Below are 25000 nucleotides of genomic sequence, written 5' to 3'. Positions count from 1 at the left end.
GTGTGTTTGGTGATTCATTGGGTGGCGGCGTGCGTTGGCCTATTCGGTGTTTTGGTGCCACAGTTTCCCTGCGTCCATTGGGGGATTATTTGTTGGCCTTTGTAGGAAAGCCGCTGGAAGAGTAGAACGTTCTGCGTGGGTATATCAGTCCCTGACCTCGACCAGCGCCCCTAGCCGTCCTCTCCTCGTCGGTGTCTGCACCGCATATGGGGTCTTATCCCGGCGCTCCTAACAGAGTCTACGGAGGGCGTGTAAATGGGCTGGTTGTGACCCTGTAACCGGCCCATTGTGCAGCGGGATGCCAGGGTGCCCACCCGGTTTGAGAACAGGGTGACTGCTGCCTCCCTGGACCTGCTGTCCTTGCCTTAGGCCGGGATATGCCACTGTGGAGAGGAAAGAACTTAACTAACAGCAGCACTTATGGAAGACGTTTATCACACAAAAAAATGCCTTGTATGTTTATTTATTATTTTTTTTTTAAGGTATTAAGTCCAAATGAGATGAAAATCCTTTGAAGCGCCCAATCATAGGGATTTAAACCACATCCCAGGCTGCAAAATATGTCACAATTATCAGATTATTTGTAGCAAACATGTGCCCGTTCCAGTGATGTAGGCAAAGCCCCCTGACTTCTGTGTTAATGGTCTAATGGACCCATGCGCTCGCCCGCTCAGGTACATAAGTTGAGAAAGACCCGAATGCTATACCGCCAATCAGAGAAGCGTGGTGGATTCCATAGGGTTAAGGAATTATTTCTGGGAAAGGGTTTGGGAATTCAACAGAACCACAGATTGAGAAACGGAATGACAATAAAGTAGGTTAGTGAAGACTTTTATTAGTAAGATTTATTTGCGGTTGGGTTGGATCGATGTATAGATCAAATTTCATGTTCTCTGAATGGTACGGGTGTGATGTTTCTTTACCGGTTGGAGCGGTTAGAGATGTGTGTCGGTATTCTGGCTCCGGCAGGTAAACGCTGACATTCCTTTCGGAAATTCCTCCGGCGGTGTCTGCAGTCGCTGATTGTATCGAGCCGTTCTGTGTGCCGTTCTGTCTTGTTGCAAAATCCCCTGACAAAGTTACAATGTTTTAAAAATCCAACCGTTTAAAGGGACGCTCCCGCCGTCACGTAATCTTTAACGCGTACAGTAGCTGAGCGGGCCCTTTAGAATTTCCATGCGGACCCTGTCTAGGGGTTTTTTGCCCCCTGAGTTTCAGCGTGAAGGGGCAGATTCTCAGGGGTCACACAGCCTGGATCTGACTCCTTCCTATTCTTCCCCCGCTGTGATAGGATATAAAACTCCCAACCGGTGCTTTTGCTCCCAGTATGTTATGGTTGATATGCTTACTTGAATACAGGTGGCTTTAATTAAGGGTTAAAATATTTTTGGCGAGTCACTACATAGAATCTTTATGATGGGTTGCCCAAGGGTTAATATTTCAAGGGTGTCGGGGTGGCCTCATTCAGAAAGGTTTCCATGTATGATTGGCTCCTTCAAGCAGCCAATCAGTGGAGTGAAATGTCAGACCATGGAGGAGACAGCTCCAGAGCTGCAGCTTCTCCGTAAGGCAAGTAATTATATGTATTTTTAGTCAATGCATATTAAAGTTATTTAAAAGGTGACATTTTGAGATACCGGAGCGTCCCTTTAAGACTTTTCTTACAAGTGTTGTGTTTGTGATGGCCTCTGATACATATTCATCTATTTTTCATTAACGCAGACATGGTGGGGCTGGAAATAAATGTTTTATCTTATTTTAATAAGAATTCTATAAATCTTTAGCAGACTTTATTTTTTCTCCCCCCTCTCCTATCCCCAGGTCATCGTCATACCAGTCTCTGGATGTTGACGTGTCGGTCCGTTACACTCAGGGAAGCTGGTCGGGTATTCTGGGAAGAGACGTGATTGCTATGCCGCAAGGAGTGAACGGAACGTATAGGGTTAACATTGCCTCCATTCGTGAATCCGAGAACTTCTTCATGCCCGCCATCAACTGGCAAGGAATTCTGGGACTTGCGTACAAGACGTTGGCTAAGGTGAGATGTAACTTTCACGTGAAACACTCACTGGATAGTTTTTTTATTTTTTTATTTTTTTTACTCTCCTTTTACTTTACTGAGTGTGGTAGATAAGTGGAACAGCCTCCCAGCATTGGAATCCCTCCCTAAAAGCCCAGCAGGGAGGTGGGATTGGTGTTTTAGACTCTGAAGATCTCATGACATCGCCTTTACTTGCCAACCCAAAGCTCTGTCATATGATCCTAGACACCAGTGGAATGTCTCCTGACCTGCCACGTTATATCAGTAGCCTCATGTGAGGTTTTTTTTTTGGCACCTATAGATATGGTGCAGAATGTGGAACAGCCCCCCAGCAGAAGTGGTAGAGGCTAATACAATGAGGGAATTTAAACATGCGTGAGAAAGGCACATGGCTCCAAAATCTGGCCAAGGACTGACAAACGGACATATATATATATAACGTAATCCAGAGCAGCTCCGCAGCACTTCCAGGGTCTGCTGGCTTTGATCCGTTGCAGATACCGCTGGGTAGCTTTTATGAAAACATTTCCCTGCAGATCTTTGTAGAGTCCTAGAGGTCGTCCGTCTCCGGAACGCAAGCCTCCCAACTTCTTCCCAATCGGGATACCGGGTAGAGTCGCTCAAACGGGCAGCTCTGCTGTGCGTGCGCAGAATGATGGCAGAATCCCTTTGACCCAAAAAGCGGGGTAGGGGTAGAGCGGGATGGCGGTATAGAGGGGGCAAAAGCAGGACAGTCGGAAGGCATGGGAATGGGGGAAGTGGAATACACAACCCTGACTTCAACGTATCATTGTGTAATGATATTAAGCGGCAAGTTTAAGTTGTACAGAACACCCCGTCCCCGGTACCGGCCTCTATACACCAAAAAAATATATTTCCAAAGCTCCTTTCCAAAAAGAATGAAAAACCATCAAAAAGGGAGTGTTAATGTTTTTTTTCTCCCCATGAGGCTTAAACCGTTTATAGCCAAAGCCCAAAACCCAGACATGGTCAGTAGTCCGTGACCCGGCCTTTCTATTTAGAACCGAGCGATAATCTGTTCTGAATACCAAGAAAATGGCTTATTCTATGGAAATGTCTTCTTTACCCCTAGTAATATATACCCCCTGCACCTCCTTCTAGATTGTAAGCTCTTTTGAGCAGGGAGCTCCTTGCCTTCCCAAACTACTATGTGATGCACTTCTTTCTATGTCCTGTTCTACCCACTTGTACAGCGCTGTGGAATACGGTGCCCTATAAGCAATTAATATTTGCCCGCTCTATGTAAACGACTTTATTATTTAAGAGGTTCTCTAGAAGAATAGCATAAAATATACAAAATATAGCATTTTTGGGGGTTCTTATTCTCCTTCGTGTTTCTGCTTTCAGCCGTCAAGCTCCGTGGAGACGTTTTTCGACTCTCTGGTCCAGCAGGCGGACATCCCCGATATCTTCTCCATGCAGATGTGCGGGGCCGGCCTGCCTATCACGGGGAGCGGGACCAACGGGGGCAGCCTCGTAAGTAACCCCAAATTTACCATATTCTGCGAAAAAACAATCCTCCGTCATTGGGATGTTTTGTTTTATATAGGAAACACAGAATTTGACGGCAGATAAGAACTGTTCGGCCCCTCTAGTCTGCCCGTGTTTTTGAGTACTAAAATAACGGCAATTATAATATATACAGTAGATATAACCGATTATGCGCTGGGGATTTGTTGTTCACGATTAGTTATTTTGTATTTTTCATTTTTTTTTAAATGTATCTATTTATTTTTGTTAGGTCATGGGTGGCATTGAGCCGAGTTTATATAAAGGCGATATCTGGTATACCCCCGTTACAGAGGAATGGTACTATCAGGTTGAAATTCTCAAGTTTGAAGTTGGCGGCACAATCTTAAATCTCAACTGCATGGAGGTACCGGCTCGTCCTTGAACTAGAAATGTTTTTATATATATATATATAATATCTCAGAAGTGGGTTCTATTGGGATGGTTTGGTGACCTGGGGAGGAAAAATCCAAAACCTAGTGCCAGAAAGTGTGTAAAGTTTCATTCTTTATGCACAAAACTCTTATCTGCTTCTTTTCAGCTGAATGGTTTACAGCGACATCTAGTGGTAAAAATGTGACAAACGCGCTGCTCTTTAGCTATAAAAGCCTTTGCGCCCTGATGGCACCTCCTGTGTTTGACTGCTTGACATTTAGATAAATCTGTGGCACCTCTATTTAGATTCATTCCACATTTATACACTGACGTTCAAAAGTTTGGGGTCACTTAGAAACGTCCTTGGTTTTTGAAAGAAAAGCATGTTTTGTCCATTAAAATAACATGAAATGGATCAGAAATCCAGCACTGATGGGGTTAATGTTGTAAATGACTATTGTGGCTGGAAACGGCTGATTTTTAATGGAATCTCTTCATAGGCGTACAGAGGCCCTTTATCACTCCCATCACTCCTGTGTTCCAATGGCCCTTTATCACTCCCATCACTCCTGTGTTACAGTGCCCCTTTATCACTCCCACCACTCCTGTGTTCCAATGTCCCTTCATCACTCCCATCACTCCTATCACTCCTGTGTTCCAATGGCGCGTTGTGTTTGCTGATCCAAGTTTAAGTTTCAAAGGCTAATTTGATCGTTAGAAATCTTTTTTTGCAATTATGTTACAGCCTAAAAAAAATTAAAAACATCAATTGTTATAAAATAACAAAATGGGTGTTAAGGAAAATTAAATATTTCAAAAAAATACTTTATATAATAAAAACAGACAGGAATTCCCAGTACCAAATTGTAATTTTTTTTCTAAAGAAAAATTTTGAATGCTCCCATTTAATTAAAACCGTCACTAACACCCTCTTTATGGCCCTTCCAGTACAACTCTGATAAAGCGATTGTGGACAGCGGGACGACTCTCCTCCGCCTTCCGGAGAAGGTTTTTGATGCTATGGTGGAAGCCATCATTCAGACGTCACCAGTGAGTATCCTCTAGGCAAATAAAGTTGAATTCACTCCAGGTTGCTGGCTGAGAATGATGAGAGTTATAATGCAGCTGGAGGTAGATCAGCTTCTGCACCGTGATCCTTATTTGAGACTAATCCTATATATCTAATATAAAATAATATGTAGCAAATCATTATCATGTCCTGAAATTTTGTTTAGTTTTGACCTGAAATAACCTGGATTGATACCTGTGACTGCCCCCTGGTGGTGGAATGAAGTTACTGCTGTTGAGAAAAGAAAATTCGAGTCCAGAGTTTTTTTAATTTTTTTTTATATTTTTAAAAATGAAGCAAAAAGCAGTTATCATTCTTGAGTCTTCATTACATTAAATATTAAAAAAGGGATACTTTGTGAGTTATTTATCCACACTCTCTGTAAAGTACTGTAAAAGTGCAATATGGGCTGAACATCATGCCACAGACCCATTCCGTCTTATTTTTTTCTTTCTTCCTTATCTGAACATACTTAATATCCTTTCCTGTCTGCTTTGGATGAATCTTGGGTTTTTTTTTACACAGACGTTGGGAGGGGAATATTTATTTTGTGACAAATGCTGCACCTACGAAGTCAATGTTACACCCTATTTGTAGCATGGAAATAATCAATCCATTTTTTTTTCTCTTGGACGAAAACATTTAGGGTCACGCAAGTAATAATTTAGATATGTTTTATTATGTTACATAATTTAAGTGTATTTAATAAATAAAACATATCTAAATCATGTGGTAAACAATAGAATAGCTCAGTCTTAATCACACAGTCAGACACTCTGACTAATGAAGGTCTATGGAGAACAGACATCGTTAGCATTGCTATAAAGCCTGAGCTCAGCGTGGTGTTTCGGCAGAGAAAGTCACCCAAACGCACGGCTGACAACAATGGCGGCTCCAGGTCTGCAGATAAAGGGAGTTTATTTATTTGGGCAAAATGAGATAAAACAAGGTTTTCTATCTATCTCACTATATATCTGTCATAAAGTTTAGGTTTTAGATTATCTTTGTTTATTGAACCCCATCTGTGTCTTGAGCTGTTTACTTGGCACTCATGAAATTGACATAACCCCTGTGCACCAGCGAGGGGGCAGTTAATGCCTAAACGCAGACAGGACCATGTTTAGATAATGCTCGGTGTGTTTTATTTAAGCCAAGATCTCCAATTTCGAGGAGTAAATGTTTAAACCATACATTCCCAAACATCTCAAGCTGCAGTAGATGTAATGAATGAATTTAGTAGATGTAATGAATGATGGTATTTCCTCCTAAACTTTATTTTCCTTTTTTTTTCCTTCCCATTCCAGATACAGAATTTCAACAATGATTTTTGGAATGGATTTCAGCTGGCCTGCTGGGATAAGGATGAGAAGCCGTGGACCTATTTCCCAGACCTCTCCATCTATTTGAGGGACATGAATGCCAGCAGATCCTTCAAGATAACTGTGAAACCGCAGGTTTGGACTCGTTATTATCATACCGCTCCCAAAGAAACCGAGGAACTTTACATTAATCTATAGTGCTTTGGTCTATATTGTGCTAACATGTAAAATGCAATTTTCGGGGTTGTTTCTCCTTTTTTTGCTATTTTTTTTGTATAACACTAAGTTTTTAAAAGGTAAAAATTCTGTAACTTCTTAAGATAACCAAGGCTGGTGCACCCATGGAACCCTTGGCTAGAGTTGGAGAATGTAAGTGCAAAATGGTGATCTATGGTTGGTTAATAGAGGTCGGGGGAAGTGGACCCGGGGGCTCAAACAGCTAGACGTGGGTCATCTTGAGCTGGACTGGGGAGGACGAACCGGGCACATGCACTTTGAAGCCGGCGGGCACCTAATGATGTGAGACTGGCAGCCAGATGGCCACACACTCTTGCCCCCGTCCTGCGGCTGGGGGAGGGGGTCGGATTGGGTGAGTATGGGGCCCACCAGGTATTTGCTCATCATATATGAAGAAGACTCACAAGAATCCACCCGCCGGTGAAAGTTATGATATTCATCATAACCAAACAACTGAATCGTATTGTCGACGGCCCCAGAAGCCAAGCCTCGTTTGTGCAGCTGCTCTGTTCCAGGATACCCGGAATTATTCACGTAAATAGCAGTTTGTTTGGTAACGATGCAAACAATAGATGGTTCCGTGTCACTGAATGTCGGAGGGACGAGCCGGACACGCGTTGCACAAACGAAAAAGATTCGTGTGGATTATGACGGGGCTTGTTTGGGTTAAATTGTGCAGAACGGCTGGAATTTGCATTTTGGTGACCATTATGTAGCTTTCTTGGGTAAATATTAGCCGTTGTCATCCTGCGTGTTAAATATGATTGGTGGGTTTAACTTCATTCGTAAATCACCAATAATAATCCTCGTTCTAGGCAAAATGATTTATTTAGAGAGTTTGTTTATTTTTGTTTACTTTTTACTACTGATTATGGATTCTGGGTCAAAGTTCTGGATATGGGCCAATTATGAGCCACCTTATTAAGAAAAAAAAAAAGAAAAAAAGGGGATTCTGGGCCAAAGTTCTGGATAACTGGTTGATAATTGCCCCATATCCAGAACATTGACCCAAAATCACTTTTTTTTTTATTATATAAAATGACCCATAATTGCCCCATATCCAGAACTTTGATCCATTCTGTCTTTTTTAGGAGTTCTATTTTTGTAGAAGAATCACGATGGTTAATCATGGTAATAAACTGTGTATAAATAATTATCGGGGGGCCTTAGGAGGAAATATCTAGTGACCCACACGTGCCGCTTCATATTATCAGCCCTCTCTAGCTTGTTAAGATTCCTTTTTGTGTCACGTGACAATTCAGGAATTATTTCTGGGAATCCCTGGGAATAATCTTTAAAACTGTTTGGTCACATGTTTTAAATTAAGCACAAAAGACCGAAATGCACTTTTTTTTTTTTTTATACAGGAATTATATATATAATTTTAAATACTCAAAATCAATACATGAAAATGTAACATTCTTTAACTATTAATCAATAGAGGGTTTTCTGCGGGCAGCCATGTTTGGGTGCGTTACACCGCGCATGTTCACACGCCTCTGATCTGCAGCCTCTTGGTCTTTTCCCCCTATAGCTGTACATCCAGTCGTTGCTGACGTTCCGGGAAAACCTAAATTGCTACCGCTTCGGAATCTCCTCATCCACGAACGCCTTGGTTCTCGGCGCCACAGTCATGGAAGGATTCTACGTCGTCTTCGACAGAGCGGAGAAGAAGGTTGGCTTTGCTATCAGCACCTGTGCGGGTAAGAAATGGTGTTGCGCATGTTGTCCTAATCCCTTTTATGTAAAATCCTTGTTCTTCCAAGCGAAGGATACGTTTCTGGCGCACACAGTGATAAAGTGGGGTGGAGAGGTGGTCTCCCTGCACCCCAGGGAGCGAATATACGCTGCATGCAGGAGCGTCATATACCAAATAGTACCTTTTCGGAGCCTCTTTAGTTTTCTAAATGTATTTACCAACATGGTTGACTGGACTCGAGCCTCGTCACACAATCCCACACTCACTCTAACACCGTACACAAACACTCCTGCCCCAGGAAGCACCAACTCTAAGCTCGCACCTGACACTCGTATATAAACTGACACACCATACATTAACACACAACACACGCTTACACTAACATACACATACATTATTACCATATGCTGACTCACACTCACCAAACACTAACACACGCTATATACATATCCTAACAGCATATACTCACACATACACACTCGCTCTCCCTCTGCCCTCAGAGTCTATCACTCACACGTTTCTCCATCTCTCCCACTCGCTGCTCTCCCTCTCATAACGCTCTACCTTTTCCTCTCACAACTCCTCATGTCTCCTTCTCCCCTTCACAGCTATCCTCAAAGCTCCCCATCTCTCCCTGACACGGCTATCCCTCTCGCAGCTCCCCATCTCTCCCTGACAGGGCTATCCCTCTCGCAGCTCCCCATGTCTCCCTCTCCCCCTATCCCATTTATAGCTGGTGTGCGTCTTATGCCGGGTCATATAACGTGTGTTTGTGTTACCCGGGCAACCAGGAGCAGAACTAATGGGAGTGCGGGGCTCGGATCTGATAGACAGCGGCCCTCCGATTCAGGCACCGCAGGCAGCTGCCTGGGTCGCTTGGTACTAAAACCAGCCCTGACTGTATAAATTATTGCCATAAAGCATCGGCTCAGTGTGGTGTTTGGGCAGGGAAAGTCACCCAAAATATCACATGACTGACAACAATGGCCGCCTCCATATATTCTATAGGGTCAATACCACGCCTGCCTTTGTGACATGTACTTTGTTGTTTTAAAGTAAATATTAGAAATCGGTGACCTTTACGGGTCATAAGGCTCTCAGGTTTTAATCCAGGTGATTTTTGTTTACCACAGTAAATAATGTGACCGTTGCCACCGATCGCCCTCGTGGGCTCCTCCGATCGCGTGGAGTGACAAGACATTGAGAATTATAATAAAACAACTCAAAGTATACATCTTGGGCTTTTCTGTTTTTAGAGGTCGATGGGGTCACGGTGTCGGAAGTCGCAGGGCCCTTCAGTACTCAGGACGTGTCGAGCGACTGTATCGTCAGGAACCCTCTCAGGGAGCCCGTCATGTGGATCATATCTTACACTCTCATGAGCCTTTGCGGCATCATTCTCTTGGTGCTTGTCATCTTGTTGCTTCTTCCAAACCGACGCCACTTCGATGACCCCGAGCTCGTCAACGACGAATCTTCCTTGGTGCGCCATCGCTGGAAATGAATTTTCCGGGAACGGAACGTGCGGCGGGCTTGGTGACCTCGGCCAAAGCGAGTCCCGGGTCCGCTCTAATTTCAGACAACCTTGCCTGCCGTCGGGAACCCTTATTAATTGCACATCAATGACCAAAGCGTTATGGATCGTACTGAATTGTATTTAAAAGACCTTTTATTGCGAATTATAGACTGAGCTGACAGACCGAACACTAAATACTAAACACTACTGTACTAAGCGGCATTTCTCTGTTTTGCCATTAAACGTGTCTGACGTGTCACACTTCGGAAGGAATAAAAGCCATAACTGTTTAGCTGCCCTAGTTGACCCGCCATTGGTAACCCACTACACGCGCCCATCCGGTTACTCTATGGTTATTATACCAAATGTACGTTATTGATGTATACGTGTGTTATATGCCTCTTAGTAAATTAATGGGGACACAATGGAGTCCTTTTAATTGTCTTCATTGAGATTAGTCTTCTGAAAGGACCAAGACATCAATTAAGTATTTAAGTGGCATTATGTTTCATTTGTAATAAATGATGTCAGAGGTTTCTGCTACCCGCTTAGGGTTGAAATCGGAAAAATAAAGTTTTCTCGAACATTCTTACTTTATTTTGATATAAAATCTAAAGAGTTAATTATAGTAATGGTGACTCCTCTTCGATTGGCGTACACAGTGAAGAACCGTTCTTGGGTAATCTTCATGGTTCGCTGACCTGTATATATGGAATTTACATACGGCTTTACATCCTTGTATGAAAATGTGTATAGTTTTATACAACAAGTGTCTTCTCTTTCGATGCTGCTTTGATGATGTAATGATCAGCAATTGTTTTTTTTTTTCCTTTTTTCTTTTCATTGTTCAAAACAAATTGAGTGGCCTCCAGTTCCTCGAGGGCAGCCATACTAAATCCACCAGCCGCTAAAAGAATCCTAACCAATAAAAGATTATTGTAACATAACCGCAACTGATATCTATGTGTAAGGCAATCACTCGGCAACAATGTTTACGTGGAAGTTCCTTCTTGTTTCAAATTCAAATCGGTCTGGACAGATCATTAAAATGTTTGTTTTTTCCGCTTTAAGTCGTATTTGGGAGGTTTCTGGGTTTTTTTTTTTAATAGATAGTCTGTGTAATTTTGGGACTGTTGATTGTAGAAGATTACAGTGCTTGGTACTGGAGATAGAAAAGCTGGCTACATCAAAACAGCGCACTGGCTATACACGATGACCCACAATAGACGTTAACGCTACTGTTCCACTTTGTCCAGAAATGAAATAAATAAATTAACATAAACCTTAAATACATTAAAAAAAAACTACTACTCTTAATATTACCTGTACCGGAAACTTCAAAGACAATATGGGCATTGGGAAAAAACTTAATGCAAAAAGATTCATCAGGAGTCCTTTATTTCTATGATAGGCTGGTGAGATAGGGCAGTAGATATCTCTCTCTATCCCCCTTCCCGCCACCACAACTATTTGTCTTCCTTCTATCACGCTGATTTGTGGCGTTTGTCAAAAAATCCTTCTAAATTAACTCTATATTTCCTCATTGCATTATTTTTTTCTAGTCTTTAGGGTACATTCCCACTAAAAGAGATATACATATTGTATGGTTAATTTAATGGAAGAGTCCCAACTGGATGTGGAATCATATGGCTTTTGGAACTGGGTCTAGAATTGCCCTATTGCTACACTTTGCATAAATGGCCATGGGGTATATTGTCTTTTCACCACTAGGTGGCAGCAAAGCAAAAAGTGTCTTGTGCAGCTAAATCCGCGAATGAACTACGGAATATGTGCGCCTGCATCTAAGATTACACACAATTTTTTTTTATAAATATAATATATAATCCTAAAGGGAAATTGAAAAGTAGTATTAATTTTCTGCTCTGAGTTTCCGTATGCCCATGTTGAGATTCTTCCATGTAGGATGCCGCCGGCTATTTCTGTGGATATAATGTGGCCATCACTAGCTTGTATATGGCATCTCATTGTGCTTCTAGATTGTAAGCTGTTTGAGCAAGGTCCTCCTTACCATTTGTTATTCTAAGTCCAAATTGTTGTGTGATGTTACTTGTTAGTTTCCAGTGTACTGTATGAATCATGGAAAAATAAATCAATAAAAAAACATGTAACTTACTTTAGAGGTCATAGATTATTACATATGGGCATATATATATATATACATACCAACGCTGCAGTGGACGTACAAGTTAGTCTTCTCGGCAATGAGCGGCTTCATTTTTTTTAAGCAAGGGCCAGGGCATTCACGATTTTAAGGGAAAATGAGCCATGGGGGCCGCTGTAGCTTATTCCATCACCCTAAGAGTTACTGTTACTAGGCAATTGTAGGCTTTCAATGGGAGAATGTAAAAATGCTGTGAACCCCCCATGAGATTAGCAGCAGAATGAGGTTGGAGGGGTTCTAAGTGAACCTTTATTAGTGAACCGGTGTGGATCTACAGAGTTAAACATTTTAAAACAGCACCCTGGCCCTCCCAACAGAAAAATGTTAATCTCCCGAAGGCCGGGCATTCATTTAAAATGTAAATTCTAAACAATGCTTTAGCGTTCGGGGATATAGAACCTGAGAGGTCTGATTGTAAGACCGGATTGTTGAGGTGTCGCTCCCTGAGAAATCCTGCTGTCCCGTCCTATATATCCCCCCCCCATGTATTTGTGGTTATTGTTCAATGTTTCAGATACTTAACCTCTCCGTTCTACATGTCAGCCATTTTCACGTTTAAAGAGCCGTGAAAATGACTGTAATTGATCCCTGTTTAGTAAATCATCTGCCAGTTTTATGTGATTAACCCTACAGAGGAAAGAAAAAAAATAACACTGAGCTATTAAGCTTTTTTTTTTTTCCTTTTTTTCTATGTCGATAACCAATCAGTGCCTGCTTTTGAGTCACATGCCAATTAAGTTTTACCCAGAATAAAAAAAAAAGATGAATTACTTTTTTGGGGGAAAAGCAGTACTACGAACTTCGAGCAGCGATTCTAATGTTGCATTTAGTTAAAATAGCTGCTCCAACGAGGAGAACAGGAAGTTAAGATGGCCGCTCCCATGCTTCAGGGAGTTGGGGGAAAAACACCCAATTTTTTATACAGTCTTATAATACGATATGATGTTTCGTGTTCTTTCTTTGGTGGTCACAATGGAGTATTTCTTCAAATTGATATTACTGCACAAGGGTGTGTTAGTGTAACTAAAACGTGCGACACTCCTATTGTCCACCATGTTGGGAGCACTTAAGAGGGGCTCACAGGAGCTTGCGGTGTTATAATATTAACCATTGAAGCGCCTGTGTACACTGTTTTTTTTACGTTAAGTGCAGCGGACTATTATATTTTTGTATTTGATAAAGTTAGTCTTTGTGAATATCAGTAGAAATTAAAAAAGAAAATCAATAGTTTTAGAAGTTTTATCTAAATATAAAAAAAGTATTTTAAATAATAGAAATAATAATAAAACAAACTGCAAAATGTTGAGTTCAAAGTAATTGTTTTCTCTGTTTTGTTCAGCTTCCCTTTGAGGCACCCAATTTTACCAGTAAACTATCAAAGTTCACCCTTATCCCAATCTCAGCATGGTTCCTTGACAGTCTGGTACGTCGGTACGGTAAGAAAGCAGGGAGTTATGATTTTGGCTCTAAGGGCTGTGGCAAACAGGGTTGGCCCCATACCCACAGTAAAAGTCGTTGGCTTACAGACCCTACCATTCAAAAGTTTGGGGTCACTTCGCTGTTTTTGCATAAAACAAGGACATTTCTAGCTGTTAAATAATTGCAAAAGGGTTTTCTAACCATCAATTAGCCTTTTAAACTTGGATCAGCAAACACAACGTGCCATTGGAATGCAGGAGTGATGGGAGTGATAAAGGGCCATTGGAGCACAGGAGTGATGGGAGTGATAAAGGGCCGTTGGAACACAGGAGTGATGGGAGTGATAAAGGGCCTCTGTGCGCCTATGAAGAGATTCCATTAAAAATCATCCATTTCCAGCTACAATAGCCATTTACGAAATTAACCCAGCCTGCCCTGGATTTCTCATGCATTTCATTTAAATGGACAAAATGTGCTTTTCTTTCAAAGACAAGGTAAGTTCTAAGTGACCCCAAACTTTTGAACGGTTGTGTGTAGTTAATATTATCTGTTCTGGGATTTGGGCTTCTGAGTAAATCTATAACAAAAATCACCTCCGAATGGTGTTCTTTAAAACAAGTAGTTTGGCTGGGTAACGGTTAAGCAGTTGTATTGACTGCTATCATAATTTGTCATCGTTGTGCTTCAAAATCCCTTTCATTCCTTCACATTTTTCTGATGGTCATCCTACGCCTGAATGAAAAATCGAAAGACAAATCCTGTATCTTTTGAAAAAAAACAGCACTTGTGTCAAAAAAAAAATACATAGAATTCCTGCGGCCCATTGTGTTTATACAAGGGAGACATTTAAAGATATCAATGAGATCAAACCGGTACCATCGTAAAAACAAATAGTGATGATTACAGAAAAAAGAGAACTGGCGGCTCACGAAAAAGTGAACTAAAAAATATATAGTCACAATTACCATACACAGCTTGCAGAACACTCCCTGACATACAACTCATATGTTCTACTTTGATAAACACTACGTTTTTAACATGGCTCTCACTTTTTTTTTGTTATTCTATTTATATCCCTGTATGTCATGCCTTTCTAAGAAAATACCCAGACCTCTTTTGAAGGCATCTAATGTATTGGATAACACCACCTCCCTTGGAAGTGAATTCCATACCTTTATTGTCCTCACTGTAAAGAATCCCTTCCTTTGTCGTCTATGACCATAGCTGTGTGGTCCCTTTGCATTTTTGTGGTGTCCCCCGTGAAAAGGTATGTAGTACGATGATGCAAAATCCCACTATTTGCCCCTTTTTGCCTGTTCCTCAGCTATATTCTGTGCAGGCGACATGCTCAGCAAAACACATCTCCCTGTATGCGATATACTTACCTTCAGCCCCAGCGCTGGCACACTGCAGACGGGGGGGGGGGCTGTTCAGCCCCCCGCGTGCCTGTGCGGAAAGCTTGCCTGTTCCAAAGGGAGTGCTTCCCTGCCACTGATTGGCCTCTTCAAGCAGCCAATCAATGGTGAGTATCATCGGGCCACGGAGGAGGAGGGCAGCTGCAAAGCTGCAGTTTCTACCACGTATAAGTGTTTTATTTAATGCATAATATAGAACACGCATTTTAATATGTATTAAACTCAGGGAGAGTAAACTGTCCCATTAACTGGGTACATTAACAAAATATTAATTGTAGAAAGGGGGTGTATAAAAAATGTTGATACTTATTGTTTTATATAACGACATCATATTCCGTAGCGCTGCTCAATAGGTAAACAGGACTTAACACCTTATACAGCTCATTATAATACAGACTTATAGAAAGGGAAGGCGAGGCGATCAATCGATTTAACAAAGTACAGGAGGGAAGTTTATCTCAAAGAAGCCATAATCTAAAACCCAGGTGGAATGTAAATTTTACTTTAGTGAAAGGGTGGTAGATATGTGGAGCAGCCTCCTAGGTGAAGTGGTAGAGGCTAATGTACAGAGGGAATGTAAACATGCACGGGATAGGCATATCGGACTCTAAGACGAGACCAATGACGGATTAAGGTCGGAGTACTTACATCAGGGAAAATGGTCAGACTACATAGGTCAAATATGAGTATAAGTATGTGTGTGTGTGCGCATGTATGGCTAAATCATACCGGCTAGTTTCTTTTGCTTATCTTCTATCTATTAGATAATCAGAAAAGGGAAATAACAGAAACATTATATATTTATACAATTCTCTTCAGCTGCACACGTAGAATGCCCTACAGTCAGGTTCATAAGGCTTTCTTTGCTTTGTTAATTAATAAACCCGAGGAAACAGGCCCGGCTGGTTTCTGTTTAGCGTGTCGAGGCGTGACTTGTTCAACCTGCCTCTGCAGCCTGTCCCAAGTCTGGTTCTTATCTGCGTGACTGATGCCACAGCCGTTTTGTCACTATGTCTAAAGCAAAGTGGTCACACCTGTCACTCTAGGGCGTGGAAAGCAATCCCTAGTGACGGCTTTACCCGAGCATGCGTTGACCAGAATCCCCATTCAGCTGCCGGTGCAGCTCCTCACAGACCAGTCCCCGCTCCACTGTCCCTTTCCACGCCACGTCGGGGGTCCGGCAGGGAATAGGGCACATCCCTGTCTGTAAATAAGGAGAAAACCCACCTTCACCATGGTCAACTACAGGTTCCTATCCGCAAGTAAGTAACCCCTTTTTAAAGTTCCTTATGTATGGGGTCCTGGGGTACTTGGTGGCATTTCATTTAGGCTATGGGGCTACTTGATAGGTCTTCCAAGCAGTTTTCTTATATATATTTGTTATTAAATACTAAATTTTGATGATATGGATGTTATGCATAGAAAATAATCTGAGAAAGTTTGAAAAGTGGTCTCATCACCATGGCAACCAATGGAATGTTACAGCTGATTGGATCAATCTCGTACTTGCGACCGTGATAGAACTACTTCTAAATTTTGCAACAGAATGTCACTTTGTACATGTAACCCCTAGGCATATGGCTAAAGAATACAAACTCCTTCCTTATGCTTTTTGGTCAAGTGCTTGGATAATCCTGGGATCCTGGTCATAATCTGACCCACTTCCAATAGGGTGGTTATGACAATCCCTTCTTAACCACAGGTGTTATATATTGACAGAGGCTCTGAATAGCCCACTTTAGTGTTGCGTGCGTGATTGTGGCTTTTGAATTGCTGAGAAACCAGGAAGCTAATCTGTTAAAATCCCATAATTTGCACTCGTCTTCTCATTGCTGCTGAGGACTCTAACACACCTGAGCTGCTGCAGAGCCTCTCAAAATTCAGAAAGGTTTGTTTCACAAAAGCTTCCGCAGAATTGAAATAATCTTATTTACTGCTCGTTGGGGTCTATTCACTAAAGGAAGAGCTTGCAGGAGAGCTGTGTTTCCGCTCCTAGACTTCCCTGTACATTATGAAGGACCCTAGCGAGCTTCTGCTGCAAGAAGATCTTGTGCTGTCTTCTCCTAAGTCAGGGGCGTCCAACCTGTGGCCCTCCAGCTGCTGCAGGACTACATCTCCCATCCTCCTCAGCCAGCCCCTTAGCTGAAAGAGCATTATGGGAGATGTAGTCCTGCAGCAGCTGGAGGGACACAGGTTGGACACCCCTGTCCTAAGTTTTCTCACCTATTAAATGATACTTTTGACATGTCTCGCTGGAGAAACCTGCCTGTGTCGGCCCTTCATAATGAATAGTGAAGCGAGGGGGCTGGCACCATAACACCCCTGCCAACTTTTTGCGATAGACAACTTATTTATTAATAGTGCAACTGAATTCAATTAATATGACAAGCTGACATGAGTTGTTGCACAACCAGCTCACGACCAAGACAATGGTCACTGTCACACTTGGGAGGTTTTTGCCGTCGCTAAAGGAAGGAGGTGAAGTCTGAAAAGGAAATAAAATTCTGTAAACAACGAAAAACATCTGAAAATCCAGTGACCCCGACACTGCGGAGCAGGACTGAATTTCCCCAATATTATATATTATACATATTTATAATGCCTGGGTTTGTCACCAATATTTATTTATCAATGAGGAATAACAGAGGATATGATAATAAAAAAAATCCACTTGTCCACAAATTACAGGTTTGGCGTAAACGAGAAACTGTCTTAATCAACTAAACTCCACTGAGGGGAAAAATGTCTGCCGCAGTCCCTGTAATCACTACAGCAGTCACTACAGCTTCCAATCCACCAGAAAAAAATACGTTTTCTGCACTAAAATAAACTATTCATTAAGTCACAGTATTGTATATGAGTAATGAGCATCGATCTCAGCCTCTGCTAAGCTGTCACTGTATCACACTCCAACCCCCATCAGTCTGCAACTGCTGCTACTGACAAGTTAAAATGGCTTCCCCACACTTATATATATATATCTAATGCTTGCCCCTCCCCTTGTAAATGCTGATTGGTCAGAGAGAAAAAATTAAGGACAAATTCCCACAGGTTGTTGGGCTCATCAATCAAAGTCATAACCATCAATGAGACCACTCCTCGTTTTCTGTCTACTTCTACCTATCAGTCAATGATATGTACCCTCCCACACACACAGCCCCTCCCACTTTACCTCATCATAGTGATGGCGGCTACGCGTAGCAACGAACGGACGAATCACGATGCATTTTCTGAACTTTTGCAATTCCAACGCACAAAACAGGCAATTTTCGTTAAAAATAAAGCTTGTGAGAAAACAAATTCACAAGTCTATTCGTTTGTATGTAAAGGAAATCAGGATCATTATCGAAGCAGAAAGCTGATTGGTTTGGGTGAGGACACAACATTCATTTTCCTCTGCCCGTCTCCCACCAATGATTGGTGGATACTGAAGCCTCCAAAAATATATAGTTCTGCCTCTATGCAAATGGTAAACGTAACCTATATATATATATAACATCATCATCATTAACATAATCAGCAAGCGATGTGTCATTCTGGATCAAACGGGTGGAACGTTCGCATCTAATGGTCCATCTTGTTTAGAATGCTGCATTTGACCTAAATTTTTAGGTACGCTCCGGTCCACATTTCTACTTTAATGGCTTGGGTTTTTGCCCCAATCTCAGGGTCTCACGGTGAAGGGGCAGATTCTCAATCTGGAGATGAGGCCTTCCTATTCTACCCCGCTCGTATATAACAATAATACTCGGTACTTTCGCTACCAGTATGGTAAGGTGGATATCCCTGCTTGAGCGCAGGTGACTCAACTAAGCGCGTCTTTAAATAATGACAAGTCAACGTTTCCCCCGAGGGCCATTTTCTATTAGAGCCATTTGGTGAGTAACTACATAGAGTCTTCTTGGCTATTAAAGGGTTAACATGTCAAGAGCCCCAGGGTTGGCTCATTTAGAAAGTTCCCAGGCATGGGATTTTGCTATAATTTTGTAAAGAGATTTACAATGGAAGACAAAACCAGGAAGCGCCACAAAACAATCCGTGTGACCTTTGAATTTGCATGTAACACGGAAACCACTTTACAGGGTCAAACATATGGGGTTGAAACTGAATGCTTTCAATTGTGTAAGCTGGCGTGATATACCGCGTGTAAGATCAGTACGCAGTGATAATGTACGGGACGTATATATAGGATATATGTACGAGCCGGCAGGATATACCGCGTGTAAGCTCAGTACGCAGTGATAATGTACGGGACGTATATATGGGATATATGTACGAGCCGGCTGGTATACTGCGTGTAAGATCAGTACGCAGTGATAATGTACGGGACGTATATATAGGATGTATGTACGAGCCGGCTGGATATACTGTGTGTAAGATCAGTGGGCAGTGATAATGTACGGGACGTGTATAGGATGTATGTACGAGCCGGCTGGTATACTGTGTGTAAGATCAGTACGCAGTGATAATGTATGGGATGTATATATAGGATATATGTACGAGCCGGCAGGATTTACCGCGTGTAAGCTCAGTGCGTAGTGATAATGTACGGGACGTATATATAGGATGTATGTACGAGCCGGCTGGTATACTGCGTGTAAGCTCAGTACGCAGTGATAATGTATGGGATGTATATATAGGATATATGTACGAGCCGGCAGGATATACCGCGTGTAAGCTCAGTACGTAGTGTAGGGCTGCAACTAACGATTATTTTAATAATCGATTAGTTGGCCGATTATTTTTTCGATTAATCGATTAATCGGATTAAAAAATACATTATTTTAAATTGAAGAAAAATTGCAATAAAAAACTTACAATTTACACTTTTATCTCTTTATTGCAATGGCCTCTCTCTATTCACCTTCTTATTTTACTGACATAATAATAAAAGCTACAAGAACCCAAACACAGTGCTTCTCAAACTAGGTTTTAATACAAAGTTATTAGTAAATATTAATTCATATGTTAACTATTTTTCATATTTAATAAAAACTGAGAAAAAAGCCTTGTTTAATTTTTTTTATTTACCAAACTGCCCCCAGTTATGCACATCTGACCCCCAGCTTGCCACTCTGCCCCCATATATACCTTATACCTCTTATATGCCAGATTCCACTGTGCCCCCTGATATGCCACTGTGCCCCTGATATGCCTTATACTCCTTATATGCCAGTGATATGCAACTGAGCCCCCTGATATACCTTTTGCCCCCAGATTTGTTTTATGCCCCCCTGATATGCCTAATATCGATGTCTTATACCCCCTATATGCCACTGAGCCCCCTGATATACCTTTTACCCCCAGATATGTTTATGCCCCCCTGATATGCCTAATATCCATATGCCTTATACCCCCTATATGCCCTAAAAATTCATAATACCCCCCGTACGCCACTATAACTCACCCATACACCACTCTGGCTCCTCCCCCTCCCATACACCACTCTGGCTCCTCCCCCTCACCACTCTGGCTCCTCCCCCTCTCATACTCCACTCTGCCTCCTACCCCCTCCCATACACCACTCTGTCTCCTCCCCCTCCCATACATCACTTTGGCTCCTCCCCTCCCATACATCACTTTGCCTCCTCCCCCTCCCATATACCACTCTGCCTCCTCCCCTCCCATACATCACTTTGGAGGATGATTCTCTGTCAGCCGGTGGGGGTCTGCATCGCACAGACAGACTCCGTTACTCACCTTCACTTACACTGAGGCTTCTATGAAGCTGCAGGGAAAGTGCCTGTCAGGAACGGTGCCGGGTAGAGAGGCAGAGCAGTGTATGGGAGGGGGGAGGAGGCAGATGGGAGTGGGGAGACGGAAGTGAGAGACCGGCCGACAGTGAGGGGAATCCAGGTCCCCTGCAGCGTAGCGGGGGATCTGGATTCCGGTGTTATAATCCGATCTCTGTTTGAGGTCGGATTATATCAGGAGAGGAGTTTTTCAGAGCATTTGCTCTGAAAAAAACCTCTTTTTATAATCGATAAAAATTCAACTCGATTAATCGATAATGAAAATCGTTGACAACGATTTTCATTTTCAATTATTATCGATTAGTTGTTTCAGCCCTAACGTAGTGATAATGTACGGGACGTATATATAGGATGTATGTACGAGCCGGCTGGATATACTGCGTGTAAGCTCAGTACGCAGTGATAATGTATGGGACCAGGGCTGGCCTTTGGGGTGTGCGACCTGTGCGACCGCACAGGGTGCCACACTCCAGGGGGCGCCGCCGCGGGGTCCGCCGCCGCCGCAGCGCGGTCCGACGCCACTCCGGCACCCCTCCAGAGACGGACAGTAATGTCCGCCGCTGGAGGAGCAGGCTCGCAAGGGAGCAGTATCGGAGGTCTTTAACAGACCTCCGATACCGCTCCCTTGTGATCCCCGCGGCAACAGCTGCTGTGCGCCGGGGTTTGCTGTCAGATCCCGGCGCACAGCACTGAAGCCGCGCCCACCGGTCTCCGTGCCCTCTGACCCGGAAGAAGAGAAGACAGAAGAACTAAGAAGAAGAGCGAAGAGGAGGCAAAGAAACTGAAAGAGGAAAGGTAGGAAAGCATAGAGTGACAGTGACAGTGAGAGTGGATTGGTGTATATGTGTGGATTAGTATATATGTGTGGTTTGGTATATATGTGTGGTTTGGTATATATGTGTGGTTTGGTATATGTGTGTGGTTTGGTGTATATGTGTGGTTTGGTGTATATGTGTGGTTTGGTGTATATGTGTGGTTTGGTGTATGTGTGTGGTTTGGTGTATATGTGTGGATTGGTGTATATGTGTGGATTGGTGTATATGTGTGGATTGGTATATATGTGTGGATTGGTGTATATGTGTGGATTGGTATGCGTGTGGATTGGTGTATATGTGTGGTTTGGTGTATATGTGTGGATTGGTGTATATGTGTGGATTGGTATATATGTGTGGATTGGTGTATATGTGTGGATTGGTATATATGTGTGGATTGGTGTATATGTGTGGATTGGTGTATATGTGTGGAGTGGATTGGTGTATGTGTGTGGTTTGGTGTATATGTGTGGATTGGTGTATATGTGTGGATTGGTGTATGTGTGTGGATTGGTATATATGTGTGGATTGGTGTAAATGTGTGGATTGGTGTATGTGTGTGGATTGGTGTATGTGTGTGGATTGGTATATATGTGTGGATTGGTGTAAATGTGTGGATTGGTATACGTGTGGATTGGTAAGGGTGTGAGAGTGATGGGTGTTATGCTGTACCATTTCCAATGTATTTTTCATTATATAATTATGCTCTAAAGTACATCATAACTCCCATCACTCTATACTGTTCCATACAGTGGCAGAGCTGGGAGGCAGAGGCCTTGCACCCTCACCGCAGGACTCCTGAAAGGTAAGTGAACTTCAAAGAGGGAGAGGGTAGATAGTTAGGAGGGGGTAGATAGGGAGAATGGAGTGAGATGGGGTACATAGGGCAATCATACTCCTATCATGCCAAGTAGTCTACGAGTACATCCTGGAATCTGCGGGCATGATAAGAATGTGATTGCTGTTAATCATATATATATATATAAATATTGTTATTTAATTGTTTTGTTATGTGTTATGGTGTGGGGGGGGGGGTATTCGGTTTTGGCCAGGTAAATGCTGCACTTTTGGTTTCAGTCCAGAATTCGTTTCGGTGCATCCCTACTACTAAGCCAGACAATGAAGTGGTAGGCCTACACCACATCAATGTTTGGCGTAGTATATAGTGATTGGGGTTTTGTTACAAGTTTTGATTCCTTTCTTTTTTTGGGATGGGGGGGGCGCCAGACGAGTAGTCCGCACAGGGCGCCAGAACACCTAAGGCCGGCTCTGTATGGGACGTATATATAGGATATATGTACGAGCCGGCAGGATATACCGCGTGTAAGCTCAGTACGCAGTGATAATGTACGGGACGTATATATAGGATGTATGTACGAGCCGGCTGGATATACTGCGTGTAAGCTCAGTACGCAGTGATAATGTACGGGACGTATATATAGGATGTATGTACGAGCCGGCTGGTGTACTGCGTGTAAGATCAGTGCGCAGTGATAATGTATGGGACGTATATATAGGATGCATGCCCCAGCCGGCTGCTATACCTCGTTAGCGCTAATAAAATAGAAACGTACTGAAGTAACTCTCAGGCAGCATGTATGCGGAAGGCGGACAGCAATTACTAAGGCGACCAAGCTATACGACTCCTGGGAGTATTGAGAGAAAGTCTTCTGTAGTTGGAGGGATAGAACACACATCCCAAGTGTCCCACTTTAGGAAGGGCAGTCTTTCTTTCCCTATGTACCCCTTTTTCCTCCCCTGATGCCCCTCTTTTCTAGGAGCTCGGAATGTTTGCTGGGTATGAGGGTATCGCAGGGCTCTACAGCCCTTAAAACCACAATAAGGTTTGTAGAATCAGCAGGGAATCGGTAAATAAAAGATCCTCTAAATGCCAAACTCGGTTACATAAATTTATAGCGCTGTTTGTCCCGTTTAGGGGAAATTACTGTCTAATAAGGGACCGAGCAATCGGCTGTTGTGGCGTTTGAGCTTCCGTTCATGTTTTTCTCGGGTTTACAGAAATCTCGGAGGCTTGTATAGCGTTTTATGACGATATTTTTTTGTGTTCAGTCTGAAAGCAGCCACGTAGGAAGCCTAGGTAAAGCCCTTTAAATTACGCAATGTGTGCTTCCTATGGAACGCTTGGTCTTCTCAGCATGGGCAGGTGGAACTTCTCCCCAACATCAGTGGTCATCCATGGTCCAGTGGTGGAACAGAGCCTCTTAGTGGGCCGGATGGTGCCCTTAGATCTATATTTTGATCCGGCCGATGCATTCTGGAGACGTTTAGGGTGAGCCTGAGATCCTTTTACATGACATGAAAGTATGTCAACCATGAGCAGCCATTGTGTTAAATACAATGTATCGGGAGCATTAATCAGGATCGAGGCGCGGGAGTCGGAAGCTCTGTCTGCTTTTATTAGTGTTAAGTCTGTTAATTATGCGTTTTGCGAGTGTGACATCATTTAACCCGCATCATTAACATAACAACAGCCGGTGATTCAACTCGTAAATCCGGTTGCAATTCCTGTTTGGATAAACTCCATTCTAACTTCTCCAACCTACCCCGGTTCTTTGTCTCTTGGTTTGCCTTTGGTTGGTCATTGAGATCATTTTGCAGACTTGTCCCGCTAGAAAAAAAACCTAGAAACCTAGAAAAAAAGAAAAGCATAATAAATATTCCCTATTAGGAACCCCATATAGACCTAGGGTTCGCCGGCAGATCGGCCCAATTCGGCCCCCGTCTGGTCGCCCGTTTTTCCTGCTGTAAAGACTCAAGACCTTAATCACTCGTTGGTCTTGTCTTAGATTTAAGAACCGTATGCCTATCCCATACAATTCCCTTACTGTATTAGCCTCTACCACATCTGCTGGGAGGCTGTTCCACTTATTTTACCTCTACTACAGTCTGTTGAAAGCTTAAGGTTGTTACATTCATCATGCGTTCTTAATTGTGTTAATTGGTAGGTCTATTTTACGGGAGGCCTGTATAGAGAAGCCAGCTTTTTTATAAACCACCTTTGGTGCGAAACGCGTTAAGCAGGTTCTCTGTTCTAGCGGCTGGTACGTTTTTTGTTATCATTTTTTTGTTCATCATTTGATACTATATATTTTTATTACAGGACTTTGATAAGTCTTATCTAAGGGGTGGCGGCTTGGCAGTTGAAGTGGGCGCTCCACGTTCTGAGCTTGAGTAACCTTGGAAAGATGATTACCCGCCGTTCAGTTACTAATCAGTAAATACGTGGTTTGAGTTGCCGTTCCATTGGATTTATTTGACCTCTGAGTAAAGTAAAACTATAAGCCTCTGACCCTCTAGTGTTCGATTATGACCACTAACCTGCTAACCATTTAGTGGCCCTCCTCTCAATGTCCTTCTGGAGATGGGGTTTCCAGAACTCTACGCGTGATAATCATCAGCCATTATCCATGACGAATATGCATGTAAAGTGCTGCCCCCTGCTGGGATGTTTAAACTCACAGAAGAGAATCATCAACTCAGTTATACATCCAACATACTGTAGGGGGCATCATATATGATCAGATACATAATATTTAACCCTTAGTAAATCTGTCTTCTATATGTAATTGTACATACATCGGTCAGTTAGGGAGATCCCTCTGCTCTTCCCTC

General features: G+C 42.7%; 2 protein-coding genes across 2 annotated transcripts in view; both read left to right on the top strand.

The window, feature by feature from the left end:
* BACE2 (beta-secretase 2) overlaps positions 1–9774 on the top strand; it is a 24663-nt gene extending 14889 nt beyond the window's left edge. Inside the window, exons 3-9 of the mRNA XM_053456792.1 lie at positions 1822–2038; positions 3410–3538; positions 3804–3938; positions 4895–4996; positions 6320–6469; positions 8106–8274; positions 9527–9774. Coding sequence (XP_053312767.1) covers positions 1822–2038; positions 3410–3538; positions 3804–3938; positions 4895–4996; positions 6320–6469; positions 8106–8274; positions 9527–9774 — 1150 coding nt within the window. The remainder of the gene's footprint in view (positions 1–1821; positions 2039–3409; positions 3539–3803; positions 3939–4894; positions 4997–6319; positions 6470–8105; positions 8275–9526) is intronic.
* A 6050-nt stretch (positions 9775–15824) lies between these two features.
* The window catches only part of FAM3B (FAM3 metabolism regulating signaling molecule B), an 18317-nt gene continuing 9141 nt past the window's right edge, over positions 15825–25000 (top strand). Inside the window, exon 1 of the mRNA XM_053455736.1 lies at positions 15825–16064. Coding sequence (XP_053311711.1) covers positions 16037–16064 — 28 coding nt within the window. The 5' untranslated portion in view covers positions 15825–16036. The remainder of the gene's footprint in view (positions 16065–25000) is intronic.

The sequence above is a fragment of the Spea bombifrons genome, chromosome 2 (genome assembly GCF_027358695.1).
Source record: "Spea bombifrons isolate aSpeBom1 chromosome 2, aSpeBom1.2.pri, whole genome shotgun sequence".
Classification (NCBI taxonomy): Eukaryota; Metazoa; Chordata; class Amphibia; order Anura; family Pelobatidae; genus Spea; species Spea bombifrons.
This window is presented reverse-complemented; position numbering and strand designations above follow the sequence as displayed.